Source organism: Ursus arctos, unplaced genomic scaffold (assembly GCF_023065955.2).
Source record: "Ursus arctos isolate Adak ecotype North America unplaced genomic scaffold, UrsArc2.0 scaffold_16, whole genome shotgun sequence".
Taxonomy (NCBI): domain Eukaryota; kingdom Metazoa; phylum Chordata; class Mammalia; order Carnivora; family Ursidae; genus Ursus; species Ursus arctos.
The window spans coordinates 27,918,137-27,939,444 of NW_026622830.1; the positions used below are offsets into that span (position 1 = coordinate 27,918,137).

A 21,308-nucleotide genomic window follows, 5' to 3' on the forward strand; every position below is an offset into this window, starting at 1 on the left:
GACTGAGTGGCCTTTTGAGAAAGGTCTCACTGTGTCCCCATCTCTCACAAGTCTTAACCTTGAGGCCTCTCCGCACCGTTCAGAACAAACGCGGTGGGGAGATGGGGGCTTCAGGGGTTGTGAAGGGATATAGTGAATTCTTTCTCCTGCTTTATTATCCTCCTACACCTAACCCCCGGGTCATCCCCCAAAGCACCCACTGGTGGCCAGTCTCAGTCCACTTGGTCCACAGCCATTCTGGGAAGAGAAAAACAGTTCTAACCACCATTCCAGATCACAAAATTGATTCTCATTTCTCATCCAAAGAATTCACCAAAGCACAATTTAGCAGGGAGCCCAGAAAAACAGCCAAAGCTGATGTAAAGTTGCCACTGAAAATGTTCGCTAGAATCCACCCTGCGTCAGACACTGAGCCAGACCTGTGGAATATTCCACCATGACAAAGCTCATGCCCCACCCCACCCCCGCCTCCCCCGCCGAGGAGCTCCTGCTCCAGTGGGGAGATGACTTGACTCTAAGCTAGCCAGCAACCAGGGCTCTGAGGTGGAGAGAGAAATCAACTCTCCTAGGATCAGGGAAAGGAGGTACATTTGATTTTGTCCTTAAAAGGCAGGAGAGGGCTGTTGCCAGGCAGACGGGGGATCAGCACACCGGAAGGTAGCATGTTAGGGAAGAGAGTCAGTTGTGTTCACACAGACCTCAGGTAACAGGGGCCTAGTAAAATGGAAGTTTCTTTCTTTTATCACAGTCCAGGCTTACGTGGTCTAGGGCCCCCGTGGCGACCCCACAGCGTCAGGGACCCAGGCCCCCTCCCTCCTGATGCCCCACTGTACCTGAGGCCCGGCCCTCGTCAGTTTGCGTGGTTCCAGACCACCATGTCTGTATTCCAGCCAGTGGAAATGGGCAAGTGGGGGGCAGACATGTTCCTTCCTTCCGGGGGCATGAGTAGGAAGTTGCACGCTCCACTTCTGCTCCCATCCCATGGGCCAGAACACAGTTGCAAGGGAGGCTGGGAAATGGGGTGTCAAATGCGAGCTTCCATTGCTCTATAGAAATTGGGGGACAGCTAGGGGTTTCTGTCCCCCAGCACAGAGGTGAGAAAGTACAGGGAGGTTTGAGAAGCCAGTAGCTAGGTGTGTTTAGAAGTTGCGGGAGGGAACAGGAAAGGTGAGTGGGGAGCATAGGATGAAGAGGGGCCACTTCATGCTGTAAGTCAGTGGGGCCCAAACTGGAGCCCATCCGCATCACCCGACGGCTTTGTTGAAGCCCGAGTGCTGAGCCCCACCTCTAGGGAGTCTGATTCAGCAAGTCAACAGTGGGGCCCGAAAATGCACATTGTCCATCAGTTCCCAGGTGCCGCTGGTGCTGCCAAGCCAGGAACTTTGAGGAAGGTGGGGTCACAGAAAGTTTTAAAGAGAAGAATGAGATGACAAAGTCTGTCTTTCAGAAAACTGATTCTGTTCAGCGATAGGGAACGGGGTGTACCGAAGCCTCCCAGAGCACAAGAGCTTCTCACTCTCTTGATCCTTAGTGTTCCCGAGAAATCTCACTCAAGAAAAACAGGGATGATAAAAAGCTTGCAACGCAGAGTTCACAGAACTCTGTGCTCAAGGGTCGCTCCCTACTTCCTGGCGGGGCCCGTGGCGTCAGTACAACCCGGACCCATCCGTTCTTCCTCTTGCATGCAGAAGCCTGGATGTGGGTGAGGACAGGCAAGTCCCTTTCCTCCCTGGACCTGGGTTTCTCCACCAATAATAATCATGAGGGTCATTTACCTATCCGGGGGCCAAGGACTGTCAGATGGCACAGATCAAAAAGCTGGACAATGTCCCGAGGCTGTAAGGACTCACTGACCCCCCTACGCCGTAGGTTGGAGAGTAAATTGGACTCCCGTGAAGGGCAATTTGATAATCAAATCAGAATTTAAGATGCCTATGCCCTTTGACCGAATAGCTCCATTTCCAGGAAATCAGCCTATAAATACACTCATGTTTATGTGCAAAAGACAGGTTGTTCGATGCTCATTGTTTGTACTGGCAAGAGGTGGGAAACAACCTAGAAGTCACCCACAGGGGGCTCGTTATATAAACCGTGGTGCATCCACAAATGGAATAATGGGCAGTCCTGAAAAATAAGCTAGATCTAGGGTGCCTGGTTGGCTCAGTTGGTTAAGTGTCTGCTTTCGGCTCAGGTCATGATCCCAGAGTCCTGGGATCGATTCCCACATCAGCTTCCCTGCTCAGCGGGGAGTCTGCTTCTCCCTCTCCCTCTGCCCCTCTCCCCACTCATTCTCTCTTTCTCAAATAAATAAATAAAATCTTTAAAAAAAAAAAGAAAAGAAAAAAACAAACAAAAAAATCAGCTAGATCTATGAGCCAGTTTATCTATCGTGGATAGATGACGAGGAGGATGATGACGATGATGGATAGAGATAGATATATGTATGTCTGTAGAGCTCCCTTTCTCATATACATATATACGATATGTGTATGTAATTCATATGATATATACACACGATACATATGTGCCTAGGGGCTAAATACTGTCATGATATGCTGCCGTTTAAAAATATATACATATGTCCAGAAGACCATACACACACACACACACATACAAGCACGGGTACACACATATATATGCTTACATATCTCTGGAAGGATTCGGAGAAACAGGTTGCCTTTCAGGATAGGAATTGGAATGGAGGTCCAGGTTGAGAAGGAAACTTACTTCTCATTGTAACATTTGTTTGTTTCCAAGTCTCAGTATGCATCATTTATTTAAATAAACCTACAAGCAGTGCCTTGTGCTTTGCATGCTTTATCTCACTAAATCTTCAGAATAACCTAGAAGGGAAGTACTCTTACTATTCCCATGGCATGGGGAGAGTCACTTATTTGGGGGAGAAATGTGGGGGTGGAAGGAGCCTTGATGTGTAAGATTTGCTCATTCCCGCAAGGTAACTTCTCCCACCGTGGCTAATTTCAAGCTGCCAATGTGATGTCACTGAGCAGAGCTGGGGAGAGATGCGCGCCGTCGGCTCTCGTGGGCCCGGAGGAACCAGCTCCAGCACGCAACTATAATGGACCCTTGCACTCAGAAGGCAGGCACCACTGACTTCCCACTTCAAACCTGAGAGGGTCGCCTTTCAGGAGCAAAACAAATGTACGTAAATACATCATTTCAGGACCTAAGAACAGCTTCCGGGGATCTTTAGACATAGATGCCGGAGCATTTATTTATAGAGTAAATAACCTGCCTTGTTCTGCAATGGATTTGAAACAGAAACCCAGAAATTAAAATTAAGCATCTGGGTTTTATATTTGCAAATTGCTCTGCCACTCTCTTTATGAAATACTGCACACAGCTATACAAGCAGAAGGCAATAAAAGAATAATAAATTAATCAGTGTTAGCATTCTGTCAACACAGCCCCACAGACTCACCAGAGCCAGTCATCTAAATTAGCAAGTTGGTTTAGAAACTTTTCCAGTGGGGCACCTGGGTGGCACAGCGGTTAAGCGTCTGCCTTCGGCTCAGGGCGTGATCCCGGTGTTCTGGGATCGAGCCCCACATCAGGCTCCTCCGCTATGAGCCTGCTTCTTCCTCTCCCACTCCCCCTGCTTGTGTTCCTTCTCTCGCTGGCTGTCTCTATCTCTGTCGAATAAATAAATAAAATCTTTAAAAAAAAAAAAAGAAAGAAACTTTTCCAGCGATTTAATGGGAGAGGCGGGGGCGAGAGGACCAGATACACTTGGACTTGAGTTGTGTTCCGGCTCTGCCATCTGCTAGGCACCCTGGGTAAGTCACATTACCTTCTGAGTCTCAATTTACACATGTGTTAAGTAAGGATAGTGGCACCACGCGGATTTGCACAGACAGGTTCACCACGTTTAACAGGAGAGGTTAACATGTAGTATGGTGGTACGTACGTAGACATAAGGCAGGGTGTTTTTCCCTAAAAAATTACCCCATGGCATAAAGTGAGAATTGCCTTATATTTAAGCTCTTACAAAGGCTTACAGAATGTTACGTATTCCCTAGACTCTCAATTACTTGATTTTAAGCAACAAAGTATCCTTTGAGGAAGACCAATTTATAGAAGTCACCGGATGGAAGTGATTTCAGAAAAAAAAACAAAAAGGCAAACAATCTTTGATACAGACATAGCCGTTATACTGGGGGTTGGCCTCACACCCTGTATAATGAACCCAGCCCTCTAAAGATGACTTTAAAGCAACAAATTAAATGCTAGGATGTTGTGATCGCAAAGATAAACCAATAGGACGAACGGAAAAACAATAGTGTCCTAAGATTAAGTGAAGCGGGACTTCGAGGTTAAAATCTTTCAGCAAGAGAATCAATACAGGCTTAAACAGTGCTGCATCACACACAGCTTCAATAGGAGTGAAATTTATGTGATCTAGAAAGGGAGCTGGGTGATCCGGAAACCACCCCCGTAGTAATAACGATCATAAAATCAAAGACGCACAGGAAGAGACAGAACAAAATTGTTTTGTAAAATGTGAGAGTGGAAAAAAAAACGGTATTTCTCAATTAAGGCATTATTTATTAAGACGTAATATATTCAAATTTATTTAAATAATATCTTAATCTTGAAAGCGTGTGCGTACCTTAAATAATAAATTAAATATTACACAGAGACATTGGATTATTTCATCTACAGCCTGAAGAATCGATATATTCGAGTTGCGCCCCCCCAGATATTTTCCTTTTTGCAATATTCTTATTGTGAAAACTGGGAGGGCCGCCTTCTATTTAGGACTACCAAATGCTGAGAGAAGGATACGCAAGCACTTAAAACTCAACACAGTTGCATGTGATTTGCGACAGGTACTGTTATGGTTGTTAATATGATTTTTCTTATGACTGCTCCACCATCGGCTGAGTTCTTGCTGTGCTCCTCAAAGCACTTACCTGGATTGGAATTCCCTAATCTTCTACTTCCTAGCTGTGTGATCTCGGGCAAGTTGCCTAACCTCTCTGTGCCTCATCTGGAAGATAGAAATAATAGTAGTATCTCTCAATAAATTAGTATATGTATGAAGTGTTTGAACCAGTGCCTGGTAAGTGCTTCTTAAATGTTATCACCATTACATTCACCAATGGAGAACTGTATTTATAAACGAGGCAGTGTTCCTCCAATGCAGTGAGATTTTATCAGCAGGGAACTTGTCTTGCTCTTTCAGATCGCCAGATCACACAGAGGGCCAAGTGCCCAGTAAATGTTGGCTGAACTAATAATGAGTTCTGTAAGAGAGGAAGGCAATGTGTAGGGTTTGGGCCCAGCACAGCACCTGGCTCCCAGCTGTGGCTGGGATGGATGACACTTAGAGCTTGATACCTAGGCGGCAGCCTCATTCCTCCCTGGCCAACTAAAATCGAAAGTAAAATTACAGTGCAATAGAGATGGGCAAAATTATAGACTGGAATTGGTATAACCACTGTGGAAAACAGTACAAAGGTTTCTCAGTAAATTCAATGTACACCTACCATAGGATCCAGCGATTCCACTTCTGTGCGTTTATCCAAAGAAAACTAACATGCTAACTCGAAAAGATATGTGCACCCCCATGTTTATGGCAGTGTTATTTACAACAGCCAAGATATGGAAACAACTTTAGTGTCATGTCCATCCGTGGATGAATGGATAAAGAAAATGTGATACACATATATATGAATATATATATATAGAGAGAGAGAGAGAGAGGAATATATATATTACATAGAGGAATACATATATTTTATAGATAGGTAGATAGACAGATAGGGAGATAGATGGGAATTTTACTCAGCCATAAAAAGAATGAGGTCTTCCCATTTGTGACAACATGGAATTTGAAGGCATTATGCTAAGTGAAATAAGCCAGAAAGAGAAACACAAATACTGTATGATCTCGCTTACATGTGGAACCTACAAAAAGAAAAAAACAAAACAGAACAAAAACAAAACACCCCAATAACCCAAGGTCACAGATACAGAGAACAAATTCGTGGTTGCCAGAATCCGGCAGGCAGGTGACATGAGTGAAGGGGTCAAAGGTACAAATTCTCAGGTATAAAATAAATAAGTGACGGGGAGAGAATGTACAGCACGGTGATTATAGTTAATAATACTATATTACATATCTGATGGGACACCTGGGTGGCTCAGTTGGTTAAGCGTCTGCCTTCGGCTCAGGGTACTGGGATTGAGTCCTACATCAGGCTCCTTGCTCAGCAGGGAGCGTGCTTCTCCCTCAGCCTGCTGCTCGCCCTGCTTGTGCTCGCTCTCTCTCTCCAAATAAATAAAATCTTTAAAAAAATAAATAAAATTAAAAAAAAATTTAAAAATAATACTGTATTACATATCTGAAAGTTAGTAAATCTTGAAAGTTCTCATCACAAGAAGAATAATTCTGTAACTATGTATGATGATAATGTTAACTCGACTTGTGGTGGTGATCATTTCCTTATACAAATAAGGAATCTTTATGTTGTACACCTGAAGCTAATATTATATTACATGTCAATTATACCTCAATTTAAAAAAAAGACCATAGACTGCATCTTTCTTTCTGTCTCCACAATGAGTTCCTTCATAATAGGAACTGGCTGTTACTTGTCTCAGTCCCCGAGCTTGCAAACAGTAGGAGCTCATCAGTACTCATTGAGCAAATGAGCAATGAGATGCAGCCTACATTACTGCACATTAATTTTTAACTGAATTTTACTGTTTTTTCCTCTCTATAAAAAAGTACCTAAAAATTAATAACCAAAGACTCCCAGGTGGCTCAGTCGGTTAAGCGTCTGCCTTTGGCTCAGGTCATGATCCCGGGGTCCTGGGATCAAGTCCTGCATCGTTGGGCCTCTTGCTCAGCGGGGAGCCTGCTTCTCCCTCTGCCTGCTGCTCCCCTGCTTGTGCTCTCTCTCTGACAAATAAATACATAAAATCTTTAAGATAATTAATAACTGAAAGACAGGGGTGCCTGGGTGGCTCAGTCGTTAAGCGTCTGCCTTCGGCTCAGGGCGTGATCCCGGAGTCCTGGGATCGAGTCCCACATCAGGCTCCTCCACTGGGAGCCTGCTTCTTCCTCTCCCACTCCCCCTGCTTCTGTTCTCTCTCTCACTGGCTGTCTCTCTCTCTGTCAAATGAATAAATAAAATCTTTAAAAAATAAAAATAAAAAATAAAATAACCGAAAGACAAACATTAGAAGTTCAAATTATACAAAAATGTTGAAAGTAAAAGAATCACCTGAAGGGAATTCTTGGCATCTAGAGTATTATTTAGCTAAATGTTCCTTTATATATGCATGAAATTTGCATGTAAGTACACAGGCTATATCACGTGATAGTTTAAGACCACAAATCAGATATGCCCGGGTTTAAAATCAGGCTCCACCTGTTTAGTGTCACGGCTTTGAGAAAATCACATAACCTCTCCATGCCTCAGTTTCTTTACATTTTTTATTTATTTATTTATTTATTTGTTTGTTTGTTTATTTATTTATTTATTTATTTATTTATTTATGAGAGAGGGAGAGGGAGAAGCAGGCTCCCCACTGAGCAGGGAGCCCTACGTGAGGCTTGATCCCAGGACCCTGGTCACGACCCCAGCCAAGTGGAAGGCAGACGCTTAACCCCCACGGAGCCACCCAGGCGACTCCGTGCCTCCGTTTCTATGGAAAATGGGGATGATGGAGCCCACCCTCCAGGCTTATTGGAATAATAAGTCTAAATAGAGCACTGAGGATAGCGACAGATACAGAGAAAACAACTCAGAGAAGATTAGCATTTATGAACTTACAAATATATATTAAAACGAAATATGAAGTGACACTATAGATCCTGGTTTACTGTTGCCTTTTTTTACGTGACAGTATGTTGTGACTAGTTCCTGCTAGTACATACAGAGCTAATTCCTTCTTTTTGAGGGTTACATTATGTTCAAATGCATATGTAACTAATCCCCTGTGTCTGCTACCTGAGTATGTCTAATATTTTACTATTACAAATAACCACAATAAAAATCCTCATTGCACACATATTGTTCCACCCTTGAGGAAGTATTTCTATAGGGTAAGTGCTACAAATGGAATCGCTGGGTCCAAGTATATGACTTTTTCACTCTATTAATAAACAATGAGTGATCGAATTGCCTTCCTGTAAGGCTGTATCCCTTACACTTTGATCAGCGAGCGTACTTTGTCTGTCGCCTTGCGGCTGTATACACTTCAGATTCCCCAACCATTGATTTTGAATGTCCCAGTCGTTAACAGAATCAGGGACTTTGCCCTGCTACTTCTCCATTATATTCCTTTATCTTTCCAAAAAATCATAAACAACGCCTAAGAACCTAGCAACCAATTTTCTGCAGCAAAGGTTCAGGTACATAGCCTGACAAGAGAATTTTTATACTATTCCCATATGGGAGAGGAAGAAAGGCTGGCATTTCTGAGCCTTTTCAGTGGCCAACAGGAGGAACATGTGAAATTAGAACAATCCATTAAGTTTGGGAAACAGGATGCTGGTGTCGGCTTCCATCTTTGTTTTCTGTGACTTGGACCCTCGGTAAAGAGACAAGAGGCCGCCTTTGCTGAGTCTTGCCAGGGATGGGATGTCTCTAGTGCAGGGTCCCCAGGAGGTAATTTGAGCACTTAACTACTTTGCAGCTCTTCTGATGCCTTAAGATAATATGGGTGGGACAACAGGTGGGCGTCAGAGCCAGAAGCTGAACAGCGCCACCAAGAGGACAGGCGGCCTCAGTGATGGCTAAATCCCATGCCCACTTTTATTTTTAATATCGATTTTAATCCAAGTAATAAGTATTCATAATGGTTAAGAGTTAGTTACTACTGCAAACTAGATCCTAGGACAAGGCTTATAAGAATGCCACCTCCAAGGCTCATCCATGAAGCAGTAACTCATTCTGTCGTTGTCTCTTCAAACCCAATTATGGTGGCACTTCCAAGATTTTTTAATTTTAGGCTTTTCTATCAACTTACAGCTATGGAGAATAAGAATTTAGTTTTCCTCTCTCTCTCCTCTCTTTCTCTACACACACACACACACACACACACACACCCCCTCTCCAATTTTCCCCAAATAATTATAGCATAATTTTTGGTTAAATCAATGTGCTGTTTTTACATTATAATGACAATGTAATATTATTTCCAGCTAAATGTTGTAGTTTATGATGATTACAATGTTTTTCTTATAAATCGTTTTTGTTTTCTTGGCTTTAATAATCACTGTGTGTCTTATTTGCTTAGTTTTCTCGGTAATAGCTTCAATCCATCTGTGAATTCTTTGCCAGAATGCCAATCCTTTATAATGGCCTCAGCTTTGTGCTCAGTCTAGGGGCAGCATAGTGTAATGTTGTGGTTCTCAAAGCGTGCTCAGTCCCTGGACCAGCAACAGTAACGGCATGGCCTGGGACGCAGCTAGAGATGCAAATGATGGAGCCCTACCCAAGACTTATTCATGAGCCCCCTCTCTGGGGCTGGAGTCCAGCCATCCAGTTTTTTAACCAGCCCTCCAGGGGATGCCAGTGTGCAGTCAAGCTTGAACACCTGTATAAGGGTTAAGAGCTTGGATACCCAAACCCAAGGCTGCTGGGGTTCGGATCCCGGCCATCTCACTCATTTGGGATGGAACAGCTTCCAGGGCCCAATCTTCCCGTTCGCTAAATGGACACAAACCGTCTCTCCCACATAGTTGTTGCGAGCTCCAGTTTTCCTTGGGGATGCCCCTCCTGGAGCCCAGTGAAACCCATTCCAGGATGGGAGGCAAGTGCAAGCTGGCTGCAGAGCCTGCCCCTGGCCTTCCTGGGTCCCCTGCTCAGAATATGCCCTCCTTTGAGGCACCCACCTCGAGCCTCTGTCTTTCAGCATGTCCACAGCCCTCTGAAGTGAAGCACCCTGTAGGAGCCTCACCTCCCCCTGCTACAACTACCAGTTCACAGCATTCTCTGCCAGAGCCCGCCACCCAGCCCCACCCTCCCTCCTCATCCCCCACTCACCCTCTCCTAGCCCACTACAGCCAGCTCATGCCCCTCCCAGCTTCCTTCCTTCCACACTCCTCCACTCCACACAACCTTCCCCTCCTGGGCCACAGCTCCCCATTTCCCCACAGAACCACCCCCACGGCTGCCCCTGGGGCATTCTCCTCCCCCTGAAATACAGGGATGGGCCGGGAGCATCACCAGCTCTGCCTTCTCCCTTGGGGCAGTTCTCAGAGGAACCACCTCTGCGAGCCTCAGCTCCCCTGCTCCTTTGCTGCCTTCTGTGTGCTCGGGATCCCACAAGGGCACCATAAATGCCAAGTCTTCACCGTGGCCCCCGAGTTCCCGCCTCAGCACCGGCCTACCACATCTCCCTCGCCGGCTCCTGCTTCTCTTCCCCCATTCCCTGGGCTGCAGCCACTCTGGCCTCCTTTGTCCGCGGCATTTGGCTGACTTTTCTACTTCTATCAGGTGTCTGCCAACGGTCACTTCCTTAGAGAGGTTTTCCTAAACCACCATTCTAAAATGGCACCTGCTCTGTCCCTTGCTATCCCTTTACAAACTGCTTTAGTGTCCTGTGTAGGTCTAATGTTATTTAGAACCACATAATTCCATTATGCCTTTAAATAACCTTTCTTTTTAAGATTTCATTTATTTATTTGACGAGAGAGAGAGCGAGTGCATGGAGAAGCAGCAGGAGAGGGAGAAGCACGCTCTTCGCTGAGCAGGGAGCCCGATGCAGGGCTCCATCCCAGGACACTGGGATTGTGACTTGAGCCAAAGGCAGCCGCTTATCCCACTGAGCCACCCAGGCGCCCTCCGTTACGGCTTGTGTTCTGTCAGGCCCTCAAAGGCAGGGACCAGCTGGAAGGGCGCAGACCTCGGGGCTGCCCCTCCCGTTTCCTTAATTTCTTCAGTCACTGAATGTTGGGCTCCAGTCATGATCTGGCACCGTTTGAGGCTCCGGGAATACGGAGGCAGGCATGTGTGCCAACAGAGAAAGGCGTGGAAGGCTTGCCACAATTTTCACATAAATGCTTACCTTGGGGAAGGCTGAGCAGGAAAGGTGGAGTGAAGCGTCTGGGGTCTCAGTTCCAATCCTAGCTGGGCAACCTCGTCCCTCCTCAGTCTCCTCATCCGTAAAATAGGGCTAATGACAGTAACCACCTCACGGGATTGGCACGAGAATACTTTGTCAAATCCTGTGGCTGACAGACAACTTTAATAGCTATTGGCAACTGGTAATAATAATAATAAGAAGGTTCCTTCTGTAACTTAAGAAAAGCCAGAATAAAGGGAAAAAAAAAAAATCAGTCAAGCCATCAACAATGTTTCAAGCAGCCTGGCCCTTCTCACACACACAGAAAGATTTACGCTCCTCGTGGTTCTCCCACAACTTCAGATCCAATCTCTCTTCTAAGACTCAGGTGGGATAACTAGCTGGGAGAGAGCGTCCCCTGGCCTTGCTCAACCTCTGGGGCCAGTCATGGCGGGAAGCGGGTCAGCCCTGCTCAGCACCACGCCGCCTTTCGGCCTTGGAAGCTCTGAGTAAAGATAAAGGTGTTCAAGGCATGGCAGGATTTTGGTCTGTTTTTGCACCTTTTAAATCGACTTTATGGCAGTATAATCTCCATACAATAAAATTCCATCACCCAGAAACCGCTCTTGTGCCCCTCGGCAGTCAACTCCCACCCCAAAGATAACCACTGATACGTTTTCCGCCGCCAGGGATCGATGCTGCTTGACTTTATATTAATGCAATCATACAGCATGGACTCTTCTTAATCCATTTTTTTACAGCTTTCATGAGGTAAAGCCGTAAAACTGATGTACATAAACTGTACCTATTGGAAGTGTACAATTTGAAGTGACTTTAACATATTCCCCACCCCCGGAAACGATCACGGGATAATTTCGAGATAATAAAAACATACCCATCAGCCCAAAAAGTTTTCTTCACGTACCTGCCTCCCCACCCCAACCACTAATCTGCTTTCTGTCACTGTAAATTCGTTTGCGTTTTCAAGCACTGTAAACAGGATTATGTAGTCTGTGCTCTTCCGTGCCTGGTTTCTGTCATTCAGCATGATTATTTTATTTTATTTTATTTTTTTAAAGATTTTATTTATTTATTTGACAGAGAGAGAGACAGCCAGCGAGAGAGGGAACACAAGCAGGGGGAGTGGGAGAGGAAGAAGCAGGCTCCCAGCGGAGGAGCCCGATGTGGGGCTCGATCCCAGAACGCCGGGATCACGCCCTGAGCCAAAGGCAGATGCTTAACCGCTGTGCCACCCAGGAGCCCCGGCATGATTATTTTAATTCAACCATGTTGCTGTATTCCTCCCCGTCCCCCTCAAGCCCCCACCCCAGCAGCATCTATGGGTCAAGGAAGACCACAGTTTGGTTATCCATGCGCTTACTGATGAACATGAGAGTGTTTTCCAGTTTGGGACTCTTCTGGAAAAAGCCCCCATAAGCATTCTTATGAAAGTGTATTTGTGAAGAAAAATTTTCATGTATCTTGGGTAAATACCGAGGCACGGAGGTGCTGGGCCATAGAATAGACGTTTATTTAACTTCGTAAGAAACTGCCAAACTTTTTTTTTTTTTTTTCCCGAAAGTGGTTGTTCCACTTTACACACTCACCAGCTGGCTGAAGATGAACATCCAGTTTATTCCTGTCTCGAGGCTTCTATACTTCTTCCTGCTTCCTTAATGCCTTACCACTAGTTTTAGCATGGCTGGCTTCAGGTCCTCCCCTCCCCAAATTCATATGTTGAATTCTTAAGCCCCAGTACCTTAGAATGTAAATATTTGGAGATAGGTCTTTAAAGAGATGATTGAGGGGCGACTGGGTGGCTAAGTTGGTTAAGCGTCTGTCTGCCTTCGGCTGGGGTCGTGATCCCAGGGTCCTGGGATGGAGCCCTGTGTCGGGCTGCCTGATCAGCGAGGAGTCTGCTTCTCCCTCTCCTTCTGTGTCCTTGCTCACTCTCTCTAATAAATAAATAAATCCTAAAAAAAATAATAGTAAAGAGACAATTAACACCAGCCCATTAGGGTAGGGCCCTAATCCTATATGACTTGTATCCTTACAATAAGAGGAAAAGATACCCACACAGAGGAAAGATCTTGTGGGGACACAGTCAGAAGGTAACCACCTTCACGCCAAGAAGAGAGGTCTCAAGGGAGAAACTAAACAGACTCTTTCATCTGTAGTTCATTTCATCTCATTTATGTTTTTTTAATTGTCCAGAGCACGGGTGCCAGGAGTAAACACTCATTACGGCAGCTCAAGTAGTAATGAGGCAAAGCCTCCACTTTGATATTTGTTTTCCTAATTTTATCGTCAGGACAGGGGGCAGCTCTTGTATCACAGGTGGGGAGGGGGTGGTACATGGCGATGTTGCCCCAGGTCCCCCTGCGGCTGGAAGACTGAAGGACAGTCTGCCGACACTTTGATCTTAGGCTTCTAGCCTCCAGAACTGTGAGAAAATGAATTTCTGTCAAGCCACCCACTCTAATATTTTGTTATGGTGGCCCTAGCAAACCAATACAGAGGACTTCCCATCGCCATTTTGCAACCATTATAATAATAATTGATTCAGGCAAGAATCATCAATGAATGCTAAAACCAGTGGGCAGAGAGTGAGAGGAAAAACAGGATAGTCTCAAAATACCTTCCCACAAGGTACTTATTAATTACAAAGGGGAAAACAGCAACTTTTCAGTGTAGTAAGTTGGCTGACATCATCTTAACCCAATGATGAAAGGTAATATCACTAATTATGGGACAAACCAAGCCATGTGTCTTCTGATGTGATACCCTCAGGACATACCTCTCTTTCCATGGCATTCCTGCCAAAAATGCATAACCTGAATCTAATCATGAGAAAATAACGGACAGATTCAAATTAAGGACATCTACAAAATAACTCACCAGTACTTTTCAAAAACGTCAAGGTCATGAAAGACAAAGGCTGAGGAACTCACTGCTTCTCCAGATTAAAGCAAACTAAAAAGACAGGACAGCTAAATGAAACCTGTGATCCTGAACTGGGTCCTCGGGAATGGCTACATTATTGGGACAATTAGCAAAATTTAAATATTAAAGGTGTTTTAAAAGAATCATATCATTGTTAAAATTCCTGATTTTGATCATTACCCTGAGATTCTGCAAGAGAATGTCCACGTTCTTAGGGCATTATACACAAAAGTACATTGGATAAAGGGGCATAATGTCGGGAAATCCACTCCAAAATGATTTAGGGGAAAAAAGTACATGTCCATATTATACACACATACACATACACAAGAGAGACTGTGATAGTGCAAACGTAACAAAATATAACAATTTGTTATTTTGGTTAAAAGTATATCAGAATTCTTGTGTTCACTTCAGCAGCACATATACTAAAAATTGGAACAATACAGAGACTAGCATGGCCCCCGTGCAAGGATGACACACAAATTCATGAAGAGTTCCACATTTAAAAAAAAAACGAGAATTCCTTACTATTCTTGTAACTTACATGTAAATTTGAAAATTTACCCCCCCCTCCAAAATTACAGCCTTTCAATGACCACACTATCGGGAGTGGCCTGCTCCCAAACCCAAAGCACTTTCACTCATTCTTTTTCTCCATCATACCTATCCATGTCAAAAATTATTCTATTTGTTTAGTTAATAGCATCGAACATTTACTGTGTGCAGGGCCCTGTCCTGTTTTAAGTGTTTTAACTGTACAATCACAGTGACTCCTCCAACTACTGTTCTTCCCATCTTACAGATGAGAACTATAAAACACAAGAAAGTTAATTAACTTGCACAAGATCACCCATAGCATTTGTCTCCTCCAGGGGCATAGATCCTCAACAAAGGTAGAAATTGCCTTGTTCACTGCCCTTTCCTCAGAGGCTTAGAACAGTGCCTAGCACATTATAGGAATTAATACAGATTCAGTTTAAAAATAACGGGTACCTACTAGGCATTGGAGTACAAAGCAGTGAACAAAATAGCACTTTCAGCCTTGCACCCAATTAGCCACTTATTATATATATTCATATATACTTAGCCACTCTTAAAAATGTTTTACATATAAATTTTATATATATGAAATATATATCTATATATGAAATATATTTCTTTATATGAAATATACATTTTATATATGAAATATATATTTATATGAAATATATTTATATGAAATATATATTTATATGAAATATATATATGGATATATATATTTCATTTGGCGCTATCAACACTGGGATGTTAAGGTCCAATCACCCATTTTGCAGATCAGAAAACTGAGGCATGGAATCGGACAGTGATTTGCCCAGAATCAAGGGGCTATTGGGAGGCAGGGTGTGGATTCCAACCCAGTCCCGAAGGTTCCCAGGCACTGCCTATGAATCAATCAAACCGACCAATCCAATCAACCAATCAGTATTTATTAGGCGCCTGCTGCGCGCAGCCCTTCTTCACGCAGCGAAGGCGAGGAGGGAGGAGGCTGTGGTGGGCAGGCAGCCGCGGAGACTCGGAGGACGCAGCGGATCGCGGGAATTTGGCGCCTATTTTTTGTTGGCTGGGTGTTCTCGCCTGTGATTGGGCCCCGGCGCGGCGTGCCCGGTACGCCTGGCTGCGGCTGCTCTGTCGACCTTGGCAAGACCCAGGCGGCGCGGGACGCGATCGGCCTCCCGAGGGATGGGCCACCAGGAGCCCCCGCTGGCCCGAGTGCGGGCGGGAGGTGCGGCTTATATAAACAGGTTATGTAAAGGGCTCAGCTGGCGCGAACACGTGGAGAGCCGCGGGAGCCCGGACACCCGGTTCTCCCCCACGGGCGCCGCCGCCACCACCACCCGTGCAGCAGCAGACTCTGGAGCACACACGGCCCGGGCCGCCGCCTCTCGCGCCGCTCCGTACCGGAGGCAGCCCTGGCCCGGAGCGGACCATCCCCAGCCTGGGGCGCCAGGGGGGAAACGGGCCGCCCGGAAGTGGCGGGGCGCTAGCCAGGTAAGGGCGCAGTCTGCGGAGTCAAAGCGAGCGCCGAGGCTGGAGCCATCTCCGTCCCCTCGGGCGCTTGGGGAGGGCACTCGGGCCCCCAGTTAGGCGGGCTCAGGGACGCGGAACTTTTAAGCCAACCTCCTCCACCCGTTGCCCTCAGGGACTTGGGTCGGTCCGCCGAGCTCCGCTCAGGCTTAATTCAATGGACTGTTTACACCCGGGAGAACCCAAGCCGGGATGCGGGGAGGGGGATCCCAAAAGGGGCCAGGCAGGGAGAAAGATTTCCACAGTCAGACTTGCCTCTTAAGGTAATTTTCTTAAGTCGTAAGGAGTGCAGGTCCTTGTTTTTCCTATTCTTAGGCGATAAATTAACTGGGAAGGCGGGGGTGTTTTGCTTTTCTTTCCGGGTCCCCCTCTGAGTTACAGCGTAGTGGTTTCGTCCTTCCCGCTTTCCCCTCCCCTCCCCCGTTCAGTCAGCTGCGGCGGCTTCCGTCTTAAAGGGGCCGCGGCGGCCGGAGGAGGTGGAGGTGGGTCGCCCTGCGGCCTGCGCTCGTTTCTTCCCCGCTTCGGCCTAGTTGGTTAACCGATTCTTTCGCCCGCAGGTCACAATCCAAGGTCCCACTCCTCCGCGTCCCGGGGCCGGACGGAGGGATGAGGCAGGGGGGACCCGGGCAGCGCCGTTGCTGCTCCCCCCGCCGCCCGCAGCCATGGAAACGGGGGAGGAGGACGGCGCCCGCAGAGGTACACAAAGCCCCGAGCGGAAAAGGCGAAGCCCAGTGCCGCGGGCGCCCAGCGCGAAGCTGAGGCCGGCGGCGGCCCAGGCCATGGATCCGGTGGCGGCCGAGGCCCCGGGCGAGGCCTACCTGGCGCGGCGGAGGCCAGAGGGCGGCGGCGGGTCGGCGCGGCCGCGGTACAGCCTGTTGGCGGAGATCGGGCGCGGCAGCTACGGCGTGGTTTACGAGGCAGTGGCCGGGCGCAGCGGGGCCCGGGTGGCGGTCAAGAAGATCCGCTGCGACGCCCCCGAGAACGTGGAGCTGGCGCTGGCCGAATTCTGGGCCCTGACCAGCCTCAAGCGGCGCCACCAGAACGTCGTGCAGTTTGAAGAGTGCGTCCTGCAGCGCAACGGGCTAGCCCAGCGCATGAGCCATGGCAACAAGAGCTCGCAGCTTTACCTGCGCCTGGTGGAGACCTCGCTCAAAGGTAGGAGCGCCGCCGGCCGTCCCGCCCACACAGGGCCTGCACCCACTGCTCTGGATGGCTCGGCCCTAGCGGACCCCCAGACCTGTAGGTCCTGGTCCTGTCAGCCTGGGCCCAGACACGCCCTCCTTGCCGGATCCCAGACGTCTAGGCCCTCCTCTCATCTCAGGACCCCGGATCAGTCCCTGGTACAAACGGGAGTTGGTATTTTCATAAAAGGGGACTCATTAAGTGCTCACCATTTTCTTAGTTAAGTGCTCAGTAAAGGTGGACTGTTATTAAACTTCTGGCACTCTTGAGTTTCCACAAGGGGAGTGAGGGGGATTGGGCTGCGTTGGTAGGAGAACTTCAGAGCCCCCTCTAGGCCCTCTTCTTTCCCTCCGAAGCAAACTAAAAGAACTTTACTGGACCCACCCACTCCCCCTCCCTGTTTGGTTCCAAAAGTCCTGACACCCTTCAGCTCCACCCCCAAACTCTTGCTTCCTAGTCTTCCGTTTTCCTCTGAGACCCCCAGCCCATCCCAAGGCAGTCAAGCAAACTGGCGGGTTTCCTAAGTCCTCTGGGGCGTGCTGCATAATTAACCCCCCAAGTGGGCCTAGAGCTGTCACACAGTGGAACATCTTTTTTCTTCCTTTCCTCAGTTTTACATACTAAATCTTTTTGTAAACCCCCTAAGGCTGGCTGGCTTGGGTGTTTATAGGGAAGATGGACCTCAGTGAAGCAGGGGGGCTTTGCAGTCGTGGGAGGGCTAAGCCTAATTTCTGGGTTTTAGCTGCAGTTAGGAAGTGAGTTCATCTTGAGTGCCCAGTACTCACATGTCTTGTTCAGACTTAAAAGTAGCCAGGGATCTCTAAAGAGAGGAGAGGGCCAGTGGCCTAGAAAGGTCTTAGGAGACTTCCTCAGGGAAGAGGTTACTAATCTTGGTCCCAGTTATGTTCTAGATGTCTTAGAGAGTGACTTTCGGTAATAATTTTAAGAGTAGATCCTCTTCTCTTTCTATAAATGGAGAAACTAAAGGTTAGAGGTAAACAAATATAAGTTGATGAAGTTAATCAGCTTGTAAGGGACGTTGGATTTCCTTAGTTTTTCAGAACTTAAGTGACATAAACCCAGATCTGTCTTGATTCAAGGCCTAGATCCTTTCAAATGGGTAATGGTGTCCTCACTTCCCCAAGAATAAAGTGGAACTGACCTTTAAGAATGGGTAGGATTTGGGGTGGGGTTGGACAGGGCATTTTGTTTGGAGTTTTTGCCCAGTTTTAAGCTCCTGCAACCCATCCCAGGAGAATTCCGTCCCATTTCAAAATAAGTCAGTTGTTTCACAGTGGATTGGGGGTGTGTGATCAGTATCACCTGAGGTCCTTTTTCAAAATAGGTTTTCACTTTTTATGCCCAGCCCTGCCTCATCCATTCTGAAACGCCCATCCTCTCTCCCCAGGGAGAATACATTTGTTTTGAAAAGACTTTTCAGGAGATTCTTTGAAGCTTACCTGTGTCCTACAAGCTCTTCACTTCCATTCTCAGATTGTCTTCTCCACTGTGATTAATGAATAGTCTGGACTTCATAGTACATGACTGCCTTGGGATGTGGGAATTCACTTTGCCAATGATCCCCTTCTACCCTCAGTTCATTGAGGCTGATCTTGAAACTTCCTACCAGGTGTGAAGTCTTGACTTCCCCTCCTTACATATAAATACTGTCCAGATTCTCTCACCTGTAGAGTTTGTCAGAACTCCGCAGTAAACGGTGGCTGTATAGCCTCATGGTTAATACCATAGACTGTGGTTAGGCTCACCTAAAGTCATGGCTTGTCTGAACTGACTACATGAGGCATGGGACAAGTTGTTTAAAACCTCTGGGGAGCATTCCTCTATCCATAAGATAAGGATGCCAGTGTCCTCGAGCTGCTGTGCAGCCTGGGAATGTCCTTAAGTTGTCTGATAAGAGGAACTCAGCAAATTCAGTCCACATTTTGAGTCCTCTTTCCTCGTCCCCTTCGAGATTCACTATGTTCTTGATCAGGTTTGACAGTGGAACTCATGCTGTTGTCTGGGTTGTTAGTAACACCAGGTCGAAAGAAACACTGGTATTTTTTGCCTCCCTTTGTGAATTAAAACAGGTCTAGAGAAACGAAATACTTTTGCTTTATGCCATACACTTCAATTGTCCCTTTCTGTTGTTGGGAGTCTTCAAAATATTTGAGCCTCTGCTATGGGTCAGGTAATATTCAAGGCTCAGAGACAGAGCAATAAAGGAAATGGTGCACAATCTCGCTGATGAAACTGACATGGAAATTTACATGTCAAATGTTAACAAGCAGTAAATAGGCATTGTTTTCTGCTGTTTGTATTAAAGTGAAGAACAAAAAAGACCCACATTGCACTTAGGTTAAGTTTTCCTGCCTTCAGCTTCCAGGATTGAGCAGTCTTAATCAGCCCTGGGGCACTGGCTTTACAGTGTGCTGATACCACTCAGAAATGTCAGAGCTGGAAGGAATCTTAGAGATAATCTGGTTCAGCCCTGTCATTAAACAAACTGCTGTGCAGTCAGCTTTTGCCCAGTCTCCTGCAATTTAGAATACTTTTGAAATAGCCCAAAAAAGTGTTAATCAGCCTCAAAGTCACTTTTGAACTAAATCTACATCGTGTTACTGAGTCCTCATAGTAGCACTTCGGGCGGGGGCCGCAGCGCGGCAGCCTTTGCCCCAAAGGAACTTAATTGGAAAGTTTGAGGACCTGTAGAAGTTACAAGTGCTAATTAAAGTCCCAGGAGGAAAAGGCAAGTTGTGTGGTTAACAAGGGCTTTCTACAGAGTTTTGCATGGCTTCACAGGAATGATAATCTAGAGTTTAGCTAGGCGTTGGCAGAGAAGATAGGCTTGGAAGAAAGGTGTCTGGGACCATGTGGATAGGTAGAGAAGTGGGATTTGTTTTACAATGGGCCAAAAAGGGAATAGTTGGGGGTTTTTTTTCCCTCTTCAGTATCAGCACTCTAGTGCTGATATGCAGAAGGCATCTCTGTAGTCCTAAGAAATTATTTGACCTGTAAATCCAGTATCAGAAAGAAGAGAGAAACTTATTAATGCAGTTCTTGGTCTTACCCAACTTTTTTTTTTTTTTCCTTTTTTTAAAGACCCCATTCATCTATTCGACAGAGACAGAGACAGCCAGCGAGAGAGGGAACACAAGCAGGGGGAGTGGGAGAGGAAGAAGCAGGCTCATAGTGGAGGAGCCCGATGTGGGGCTCGATCCCATAACGCCGGGATCACGCCCCGAGCCAAAGGCAGACGCTTAACCACTGCGCCACCCAGGCGCCCCTACCCAACTTTGTTTGATAGGCGTCTAGGTCTCCTGTCCTTCCTCTCTGAACATAGACCAAACACAGAGCATTACGTAGTGAACAGAAGTTTCAGTCAGGGGTGGTCTTAGAAGCCTGATCTGGCCTTCTGTTTCACAAGGAAGGAAACAAGCGTAGGAAAGAGACAGGACTTGCCTCACCTGAATTAGTGGTAGCATTCCGACCAGGCTCCCAGACTTTTTAAAACCAGATTAACAATCCTGTAAATTATTCGGTTGATGCCTTGATGTCTTTGTTTAACTTTTACGTACTTGTCACAAAAAAACAGGAGTTAAAGCATCACCAGTTTGCTTTTATCCCCCCGTTTCCATTACCAAAGGACCCTGTCCTGAATGCACCTAAAACTAAATTCAAGATTGCTGCCACTTAGAAAACAGCAGGCAAGCCTGAACTCAGTGTCAAACTAAACTCAAATTCCTGTGTGCTCCCTCACGCACTCACTGATCTTTTGACAAACCGCGACGAATAAGGAGTTTATATCTTATGGTATATCATCTCCAGGACAAACCCAAGGCTCATAAGACCAAATAAGAAGTTTGGAAAAGCTGGGGGTCTAGCTTATCCCATCTTGTTGAGACAGTAGTTCTACTTTACCACCTATTTCATGTTTACTGCGCTCGAGAGATCTTTAGGCGGCTTCACGTGGGTGGGAAGCTAGGCCCTTGGGAAGTCGGGTCAGTGCATTTGTGCCCAGTGTTGAGTGTAAGCCAGACACTGCGGGAGAGGCTATGCAAAGTTTCTTCCAT

The 21,308-nt window shown here is 46.5% G+C and overlaps 1 protein-coding gene and 1 non-coding gene across 3 annotated transcripts in view; both read left to right on the plus strand.

Annotated features, from left to right (window-relative positions):
- Positions 1-14,390: 14,390 nt before the first annotated feature.
- On the plus strand, positions 14,391-14,495 carry LOC113258844 (U6 spliceosomal RNA). The gene has a single exon (XR_003317368.1). It is a non-coding gene; the product is annotated as a U6 spliceosomal RNA (small nuclear RNA).
- Positions 14,496-15,561: 1,066 nt separating this feature from the next.
- The window catches only part of STK35 (serine/threonine kinase 35), a 42,936-nt gene continuing 37,189 nt past the window's right edge, over positions 15,562-21,308 (plus strand). Inside the window, exons 1-2 of one of the 2 annotated variants that reach the window (XM_057312619.1) lie at positions 15,562-16,017; positions 16,611-17,208. In XM_057312619.1, coding sequence (XP_057168602.1) covers positions 15,709-16,017; positions 16,611-17,208 — 907 coding nt within the window. In that variant the 5' untranslated portion in view covers positions 15,562-15,708. The remainder of the gene's footprint in view (positions 16,018-16,610; positions 17,209-21,308) is intronic. The other variant, XM_026503165.4, reaches the window with a different exon arrangement.